At 42.2% G+C, this 9,973-nt stretch overlaps 1 protein-coding gene across 1 annotated transcript in view; it reads left to right on the top strand.

Annotated features, from left to right (window-relative positions):
* The window catches only part of PIF1 (PIF1 5'-to-3' DNA helicase), a 6,058-nt gene extending 484 nt beyond the window's left edge, over nucleotides 1–5,574 (top strand). The window contains exons 2-11 of the mRNA XM_026051411.1: nucleotides 178–303; nucleotides 399–552; nucleotides 1,182–1,296; nucleotides 1,373–1,479; nucleotides 1,905–2,044; nucleotides 2,669–2,775; nucleotides 3,564–3,651; nucleotides 4,128–4,273; nucleotides 4,904–5,095; nucleotides 5,421–5,574. Coding sequence (XP_025907196.1) covers nucleotides 178–303; nucleotides 399–552; nucleotides 1,182–1,296; nucleotides 1,373–1,479; nucleotides 1,905–2,044; nucleotides 2,669–2,775; nucleotides 3,564–3,651; nucleotides 4,128–4,273; nucleotides 4,904–5,095; nucleotides 5,421–5,468 — 1,223 coding nt within the window. The 3' untranslated portion in view covers nucleotides 5,469–5,574. The remainder of the gene's footprint in view (nucleotides 1–177; nucleotides 304–398; nucleotides 553–1,181; nucleotides 1,297–1,372; nucleotides 1,480–1,904; nucleotides 2,045–2,668; nucleotides 2,776–3,563; nucleotides 3,652–4,127; nucleotides 4,274–4,903; nucleotides 5,096–5,420) is intronic.
* The last annotated feature ends 4,399 nt before the right edge of the window (nucleotides 5,575–9,973 follow it).

Below are 9,973 nucleotides of genomic sequence, written 5' to 3'. Positions count from 1 at the left end.
GCGGCGCGGCCGCCCCCGGCGCGGCTCTCGGCGGAGCAGGACGCGGTGCTGGGCGCGGTGCTGAGCGGCAAGAGCGTCTTCTTCACCGGCTGCGCGGGTAGGCGCCGCGCGGCCCCGCCGCCCTCCCGCCGCTGCCGGGAGCCGCCCGCCGCAAGGGTCTGCTCTGCCCCCCGCCAGGCACCGGCAAGTCCTTCCTGCTGAAGCGCATCGTGGGCTCCCTGCCGCCCAAGGGCACCTAYGCCACGGCCAGCACCGGCGTGGCCGCCTGCCACGTGGGTGGCACCACGCTGCACGCCTTCGCGGGTAACGCTGCTGCCCCACGGCCGCGGTGCTCCGGGCACCCTCCCCTCCCAAGGGTGCCCGAGGGACGTGGGCTTCACCTCCTTCTCCCCTCCCAGGGATCGGCTCCGGGAAGGCACCGCTGGAGCAGTGCATCCAGCTGGCTGAGAGACCCGGAGTGCGCCAGCACTGGCTGGGCTGCCAGCACCTCGTCATCGACGAGATCTCCATGGTGGATGGCAAGTTCTTCGACAAGCTGGAGGCCGTGGCCAGGTGAGTGACTGTCAGGTCAAGCAATTCCAACAGAGATTACTCTTTCCAAGGTTCCAGGTTGCTTTCTTCCTTTTCTTATGTGAATGGATACCAGGTAATCACTGGCACAGGAGTGGAAGGAAGTCCAAGATCAAGGTCAACAGCTGGGCACATCTTTTTATCTTGAGTTTAGGATCTCGTCTCACCCCTCCAGTTGTAGCTGTATTGGTTGCTGTTTCCAACTCTGGGGTCAAATGYTGCCTGCAGAGCCAGACAGAATATCCATGTGTGCCGTACCCAGCTGTTCTCCCTTCCTTCCTAAGCTGCCCCAAGTCGGGTTTCAGCTTGGGCTGCCTGTGCTTTCTCACTGTATCTCTTAATATAGGAGCTTGTGCCGTTCCTCAGGTGGAATGGTGAAATGCATTGCAGTGAATAGCTAGCAAAGTACCAGGATTGGCAGTGACACCCTGAAGATGCCCAGAAATAATAATAATAAATAGTATTGCTATTTAATAGTAGTAGCATTGCTTAATTACTTGAATTTATTAACAAGAAAAGATGATGATTTTCAGCTCTGTCAGGTGGTGTCCTTATATTGACAGACTATGTCTATGTCCTAAAGAGCATTTCCTCTCTTCCCTCCATATTAGGGCAGTAAGAAAACGGGATGAACCTTTTGGAGGAATTCAGCTAATCATCTGTGGGGACTTCTTACAGCTGCCCCCAGTCCGCAAGGCCAATGAAGAAACAAAGTTCTGCTTTCAGGTAAAAAAAAACTTTCAGATCATCCTTGCATTCATTCCAGATCTGTCTGTTTCTTAACAAGAKAGTAATTTGCCAGGCAAAAAGCTGGAGGAAGTGCATCCAAATAAACATGGAATTAACTGAAGTGCGGAGGCAGAATGACAAGACCTTCATCTCGCTCCTCAGTGCAGTCCGGCTAGGCAGGTGAGGACAAACTCGATGCTTTATCCTCCCTGCTCCTTATTGAAGGAGCAGTGGGGAGTTGCTTGTTTTGCTACAGTTGCATCCCACAGTGGGTATAGATGAGGCAGGAGCCATGAAAGCTTTTTGGCATTTAGTTGAYGTAAACTGGTTTCACACATGCTAATCTGATAACAGAGACACTTTCTCACTTGAAGAGTAAATCTTTGCAACTTTTGCTGAGGAATGAAATGGATGTTGATGGCCAGGGCAGAGCCTGAGGGCACAAACTTGTGCTGCTTGTGCTTGTACTTCTTAGAGGTCTGGGCCTTGCTGTAGCTCAGTCTGGTTATTCCTAGAACCAGCTGCATGTAAGCTACTATTTAAGACTGTTCAAGACTGCCCTTATTTGCTGATTTAAGCATTAATCCTGTTTTTCTGGCTGTCAGGTGCACAGAGGAAGTTGCCAGGCTGCTGATGCAGACTGCCACCAACAGAGCTGAGCGGGATGGGATCCTGGCTACTCGGCTCTGCACCCATAAGGATGATGTGGAGTTGACTAATGAGAGGCGCTTGCAACAGTTGCCAGGTGAATTCTTCAAAGGAAACTGCTTGTTTCATCACTGAGCACTTRGCAGATACAATGGGATTCCTACAAGGATAGGAAAGAGGGAATTGGCTGCTTTGTTTGTAAGGCATTTTGGGGGGTTTGGAGCAAAGTAGCCCATGAAAACATTGCACTCTGTTTGTTTGTTTTAAAAATTCCTGTTTCTACTTCTCGATGGGTAATATGCAGGAAGTTTGTACCTTGCTGTGAGGTAGGGTGAATCATTAATGCCATGTTACCCCTGGTGCTGTTTTGCATCTCAGAACCACCATACTCTAACCAGCCCTYGTCTGAGCTGTGTTCTCTTCCATTTCTGCCTTCCTCTCTGGCACTATGATTCTTCCTTAATCTTCTTTGGAAGTCTAGTGTTTACTGCAAGTGAAACTGGCTCTATGCTCAAAACAGTAACTGCCCAGTTACTGCTAACTGATGGGCTTTGATTGCCAAGTGGTGTTGTGCTGTAGGAGGTATGATGGAAGGAGAGGCAAGAGTGAGTTTTCTGCTGGGGGAGAGGTGAGGAAAATGACTGTGGGAAGCAAATATTAGGATTCCTGAAAACATTTAGTAGCCTATGTTTAATGGTTGTAATTTTTCATCTCTTTATAGGAGAAATGCATACTTTTGAGGCTTTGGACAGTGATCCAGTGCTAGTGAAATTAATTGATGCCCAGTGTCCTGTGGGTAGTAGAGTTGAGCTAAAGCTTGGAGCTCAGGTGAGTGCRTGAGAGGAGAAAGAACAGTGGACCACAGGCAATAAGGTGGGAAGGGGAGAGAGTAGCAGAGAGTATAGATCAGACCACTAGCAACAYAGAACAGCAGAGCCAGACCACACAAGGCTATACTCCATATCTTCTTGGTTTAGACCTTGGTCCAGGCAGAGAATTTAAGATCACATGCTTGTGCCATGGACAGTGGAAGCCATTGACTACTGATGCACAAATTCTACCAGATTCAGAAGCTTCYAGAGAATAGAGCGTGCTTGTCTGGAGCCCCAGAGATTGTTGGCTGCGCAGTACTTGGGTGCTCTGGCTSCTTGCTGTGAGCTGTTGGAGGGCAAGATTGGCAGGTGGCTTTTGCAACAGCACTGTTATCTCAGCTTCTTAGCTGTTCACAGGATCTTCAGTGCTGTTACCTTCTGGGTGTTCATGGGGGAACAATTTATTCCCTAGGTGCAAAAAGTGTTAAGATTGTGACTGCAGCTGTGGACTGAAACAGCTTGGGGGAATAATTTCCAGCACTGCAAAATAATATAGCTGAAAATTCTAAGGAAAAAGGGACATGAGATGGCCTCAGACAAATCAGAGGTTGCTCTGATGCTGGACTGTGACTGTGGTCACATCAACCTGATGTACTTATGTTGTTTGGCATAAACAAACCAAAAAGGTTAAAAWCCAACAAAACACAACTTTTTAAAACTTTTCTTTTTTTAGGTTTTGTTTATTTTTAAGTATGCTGAACAGGCTATAAATATAAAGCACTTAGGGACTTCTTTTCCTTCTAGGTGATGCTGGCTAAAAATCTAGATGTGTCACAAGGGCTGGTGAATGGGGCACGAGGAGTTGTTGTAGGGTTTGAAAGCGAACAGAAAGGTGAGTTAATTCTTTAATAATGGTAATAAGACTTGTTGATTGCTATTAGTTTTCCTTAGTGCTATTCAGACTAATCTGAGGAAAAGTAGGAAGGAGGTCTTCTCTGCAGCAAGAGGTTTGCGTCTCTCGTGGACTATAAAGTCAAGTTCTGCATTAGCTGCAGTTATCTGCAAAGTCTGTGTTTGCCTTTCCTTGTTCTCTGCTTGTGTACCCTTATTCTCTTTTGCTGTTTAGCTGAAACAGATCTTGGTATTTTTATCTCTTTCCAGAGAATAGTGCTTCTCTATCTTCATAAAGTATTTCTATCTTTATTTTCACTGCATTTTTACTGATAACTTACCTGCCTTTTTTTSTTTTTTCAATGTACCTTTAAAATTCCTAAGACTGACATGGCAAGGGAGATGGAAACAGTTCTGAGGCTGCCTTCCTAGCCACTGAGAGTTGGGACAACATCCCTGTTTTTCTTGTTCCTATAGGAATGCCTAAGGTTAGGTTTCTCTGCGGAGTCACACAGGTCATCAAGGTGGAGCGCTGGGTCTTCAAAGGGCCCTCTGGAGTTTATCTGAGTCGCCAACAGTTGCCCCTAAAACTGGCATGGGCCATTTCCATTCACAAGAGTCAGGTGAGTGGTCTGTCAGACTCTCATTTCAGCAGTGCCTTTCTCTTTTTTCTTTTTTTTCCCCTCAGTGCTAGTAACTAGCTTCCTGCCTCTTCAGAAAACTTTTTATACTCTTGATAATTTCTTTTCTCAATAAAAGAGTGTGAAGAGTAAAATTTGCTTCTGTGCCACTGCTTAAATTACACCATTTTGCAAATTCAGTTTCCCCCTTGGAGTTTCTTGGTGCAGATGCGGCTGACTAAGCCCAGCATGTACCGTTTTATACGGTCTCCCTAAAGACTGCTTGGGACTGGCTGTTCCTGCAGTTAATTATAAGGACTGAAAAAAAAAAAAAAAAACCAACCAAACAACAAAAGGGCAATTTTCTTCCCCTTTTAGATCGATTGTGCTGAAACTCCTGATTCTCATGTGATCAGAGACTGAGCTAGGGGACACCTTTCTGCTAATAACTTGGTGGAAAACTTCCCACTCATTTCTACTGATTACCATCTTTTAATCAGTTATTAAATTACATATGAGACTTCCTTTCTTATCAAGTTTATACACTGAGGACTAAATTAAAAGACCCACAGGATAGGCTGATCTATCATGGCTTTTTCTGTTCTGTAACAAACTTTTCCTTGTTCTTTATAGGGCATGTCTTTAGACTGCGTGGAAATCTCTCTCTCTCGTGTCTTTGAAAGTGGGCAGGCCTATGTAGCACTTTCCCGGGCCCGTAGCCTTGCAGGTCTCCGTGTTCTGGATTTTGACCCCAAAGTTGTGAGAGCAGATCCATCTGTGCTGCAGTTCTACAGACAGCTGAGAAATCGTCAACTTCTAACTCTGGTAAATTAAAATCTCTGCTATCAAAGATGTACAACCAGAATCAGAGATGCATGGGCTCAGATGCGTGTTTGTCTTCCTGAGTAAGGCTGTTCAAACTGAAAAAAATAATAGGARATGGAGAAGGTGGTAGAGCAGCTGTTAATGTAATAAAGGACCTGATGCAGTGTGTGGATGATATGTTACTGCTTGGTCGTCTGGGTGATGGGAAGGATTTGGAGTGTCTTGATYCTCATGTAATTGTAAGGACCAAAGGGGAGGTAGTACACTATAAATATCTATTTTTAGTCCCTTTTCTCCCCACTTCTTCCCTTTCTCTTCTTTCTAGGATTCTCTGCATACCCATTCAGGAGCTGATGATGACAAGGAGAACTGAAAATACAGCAGAGAAATCCACTCTGGCCTCCATGAGGCATCAGCGTAAGCTGCTATGTGCTTGCTGTTGAGCATATCTGATATCATAGGAGAAGGTGGTTTTTTTTTTTTTTTTTTTTTTAAATGGTTGTTTCATCTAGCTGACTCTGGACATGTAAAAGTTGCACTGTTTCATGTTTGAAAGTTGGGAGTTCATGTTTGAAACTGGCCCTTTGCTGGGCCTGCAGTCCTGAGCACTTCTGTGTATCGTGTGACTACTGCAAAATAACTGAGTGATCAAGGATTCATCTGAAGGACCTTCCAATGGCTATATCCTGCTTGCCTGGAGGAAAGGCTCAGTCTTATTCTCCACATAAGCAGGCAGTGAAAACAGTGTTTCTTAAAGTATTCTAGGGCTGAGAGGGGAAAGATTTTTGTCCCCTAGGGGTGGATGGGACTAGTTCACAGGAGCTGTTGACATGACAGAAGGTAGTGCTGAGTACCTGGAACACTTACTTGACTTTATTGCAAGCAAGGAGATACCGGGAGCCAAGTTAGTGCATCTAGTGTGCCATGGAACTCTTAGGCAAGGTTTCTTCTTGTCACACATCTGAAAGGCAAATASTCTTTGATTCTGGTTGAAGTTGTGAAGTATCTTTCATTTTTTGTATGGTCATTTAAATTTCTATTACAAATTGTAATTATGCTGAGTGGATTTTCTTAGCTAAACTGCTGACTAGTATTTATGAAATCTGGTATCATCACTAATAGTGAAGTTCTTTTATTAAATATTACATGAGCTGAACTTGTTTTTAACCTTTTATGGTATTGATGCAGAAGACTGTCAGATATGACAAAAAGACACTTTCTGGTGTGGCATCTGAAGGCTAGGTAGGTACCAAGAGCATCTTAAATGGTAGTACATGCCTACATGTTAGCAAATGACTTCAGTGCATGATATTCTAAATTTAGCCTTCCTGTGCATTTTTATACTACATTGCTTATTATCTTTGGTGAAAATGTAAAGCTAACATAAAATGCCTCTGACTGAAATTTGATTAAGAGTTATTGTTTATTTGCTTTATAAGATTTATGGTTGTTGGGGGGTTTTATCAAGTGGTATGTGAATATATGTATGGATCATGTCTTCCTATCAGTTTAGATCAGCAGTCAGGCATTCATTCAATAAAAATATAGGATAAGACTAAATATAGGATAAGACTTCCTACTCTTGTATTAATGACCAGCAAGTCACAAGGGAGAGGCAATGTACATCACTATCTCCAAAAAGGCTGGTCAGCTTTAGTTGTTTTATTATATTCTGTTCAGACATTTATTTGCATTATTTTGCATTAATATGAGGATAATAAATTTCACTTAAAAATAGCTTTTCAGATTTGTAATATCAGAAGCCAGACATTCACAGATCATGATCTTCTATTCTATGAAAACTTTGCAGGTAAGCCTTGGATTAGTTGGTCACTTATCAAATAATTAACCATRATAATGCTAGATATGTAATAATTACTACTTTGCAGGGTTCCAATGCATATTGCACTAAGCTGAGGTTTGTTGACAGAATGAATTTAATAATAAAGGACATTGTGAAATATCTTACCCCCCCATGTCTTCTCTCTAAATGAAAGAGCTCTTAAGTAAAATAGTTGTGATTATTTTTAAGATAATAGCAACTATGTCTATTTTTACATAACACAGTAGAAAATAGAATGTAGAAAATAGAGTGCATGGAATGATCCAGTTAGAGGAAAATGGCAAATTTCCATAGTAGTTCTTCATTGTCCTTATTAGCCATAATTACTGTCAGCTAAAATAAATGTTTTGACAAATATTCTTCCGGTCTTCCTATTGTTTTAAAAATAAGAATAAAACTTACTCGGTGTACAAACGATTTCAATGTCATGTTACAGACAAAATCTTACTCTTGACAGGCTGTTAGCAGTTTTGTACAGTCAGAGATCTCAGTCCAAGGTCAAAACCTACTCTCTGTAGTGACATGTTATCTGTTTTAATAGAAATATTGTCAAAATAAAAGTTAATCTGAATTTGTCCTGGGAACATCATCAAGAGCACCCCTAAAATTTAACATATGAAAACACCACTGAAAAGAGTTGCAAGCCTAGCACTTAACCTAAACCTTTAGGAAATATTATTTCACTTACCCTGCTTAGTTTGGGGATTAGGACACTTAKGTAAAAAGGAAGTAGGGGCTCCCTGACCATTCTTGTCCTGACTTTTGTTAAACCTCTGACCATCAGTCCAGAGGTATTCCAGTACAAGGCTGTAACAACAAGGTCTTAAGTGAGTCTCAAGCACTAGTGCTGTGTTTAGTCTTGCTTTCCCTACAGTGCAAGGAGGTTGAAGGAAGAGGGCCTGCAGAATCTCCATACCAGCAATGATGATCTTAAGCAAGTTGCTGGGAAGTTGCAGAAGGTCAAGTGAAAATGAGGAAAAATAGAAGCTGAAGGACTCTACCAGGCAGCTGAGGGGCTTAGTTGCAAGGACTATGTCCTATTCAAGGCAAGTGTAGGGTGTAGGGTGATTTCTGACAGTTACCAAGCATGTATCCTTATTTGATGCTCATCTTTCCAAAGCCTGTGAATCTTTGTGATAACTAATGCATCATGAGCAGAGCAAGTTGCAAACCGTGTACCGTCCCTTGGCACTTTCAACCTTCTCAAGAACCAGCTAGAGGTATAATATAATAATAGATGTGTTGCTAGGAGCACCACCRTGGCAAAGCCAGCTCAGCAGAGCTTGCAGTGCTTTGATGGGCACAAAAGGGAGATAAACTCAAATAAAAAGGAGCTTGTGGCAGTGATCTCTGCTATAGAATAAGTTTGTCAGCTCACCTTGAGGCACCAGATGGACATCCAGTCTGTTCAGAAGCTGTTAGGAAGCATTGTGATGTGTGAGGAAGCTAGTGCTGAATACAGCCAAATAACTATAAACCCTCTTAAAAATGTACCAGTGCAATGAGGTAATGATAAGGTGCTCCCCAGGATGGTGACAGTCAGTAGCAGATACTCTGGATAGTCCAGGCTACAGTGCAGAAAGCTTTTGGAAAACAGCATGCTTCAGTATATCTTTTTTAGATGTCTTGAGCTGTAGTGTACTTGGATAGGCTGTTTAAGTGGGAGAATGTGTTTTCTAGGACATTTGACAGAAGATGGATGCTAGACCTAGATACATAAGATACTTCATATGATGGCAAAATGTCTCCAGGGTGTGATTATGTATTGGTTGATTGTAGCCTCAATTTTGGTTAGAAAAAATGGAAGAAGAAGCAGTCAGAGTAGAGCCTAAAATGGAGGAGCAGATATTGCAAAGGAAAAATATTTGAAGTTTGTAATGCTACCTTGGCTTTAAAAGGGCACGGAGTTTATTTTATAAGTATGGGAGCCTATTTCATTTCTGGGGCACAGACAGAAGCAGCATGATTTCTCTTTACATCTCATTTCACAAGGAACTTATCTTGCTCCACCAAAACATTTGCTGGAAATCAGTGGTGAATTCTTTGCTTAGTGTGCTCATAACAGCTTCACATCTGCCTCTTTCCATTCTTTTGGGTGTGGCTGTAGTTTTCTTGCTTATTTTGATATAGCAAAAAGAGGCATCTCAGAATGTCAGAAAATATAATAATGCTAGAAAACTAAGTATGTCTTTTATAGCAAAATGCAATATATTTTCAATACTTGTTTTGCATATTTTCCAGCAACGGAGAAGAGCTACTTAACAATAAATCTTTTGGTACAAAACTTCTCAGAGAATGGATTTTGCAAARTTTTTGTTGTTGTGTTTGTTGCTGATTTTAGAGGAATAAAAGCTAATCTGATGTTATTGAGCTGTAGAGTAAGCAGCTGGTGTTCTGTTTACTTTTTTTTTTTCTTTTAAAGRRTAGGATTGCTTGCTATCTTTAAACCTTGCAGTTTCATTAAAGAGAAGATAATTGATGGTAAAAGCATAGGGAGAGTGCCCATTTTGATCTTAAATGCTATGCAAGTGACAAAGACTGTCAAAAAACACTCCTGCGTTGCCTACTTCATTTGGCTGTATGTACTTTGATAGCAAACTGGAAACTCCTGATATTTTCTATCACATAAGACACGACAGATTTTCAAAGTTCAATTCAACAGCTTGTAAGCAGGACGGAGGCTTAATTGTTTCCTTATGCTCCATTCTACAAATACACTAAGCACAAACAATCAGTTAGCTACCAGGGTGCCAGACTTGTTTCGTAATACAGCATGTTGGCTTTGTCTTAATTTTTGCCTTAAGTAGGTATTTTCACAGAGCTAAATCATAAAATCTTACAGTTTCAGTGCAAACCCAACTCTCCATTTCAATATTTATCTTGAACACCTCTTGAAGCTCCTTTCTTAAGGAGTTCCTTTACATTGTTTTAGGGATTGTGAAGGGCATCTSGAGCTGTACAGCTGCCAGTGTGAGAGAATTAATGTGCATTGCCTGAGGAGGTAATAAACGTTGTATGCATTGCAAATTCTTTTG

This window comes from Nothoprocta perdicaria, unplaced genomic scaffold (assembly GCF_003342845.1).
Source record: "Nothoprocta perdicaria isolate Ctin4 unplaced genomic scaffold, notPer1 scaffold_0, whole genome shotgun sequence".
NCBI classification, from domain to species: domain Eukaryota; kingdom Metazoa; phylum Chordata; class Aves; order Tinamiformes; family Tinamidae; genus Nothoprocta; species Nothoprocta perdicaria.
This window is presented reverse-complemented; position numbering and strand designations above follow the sequence as displayed.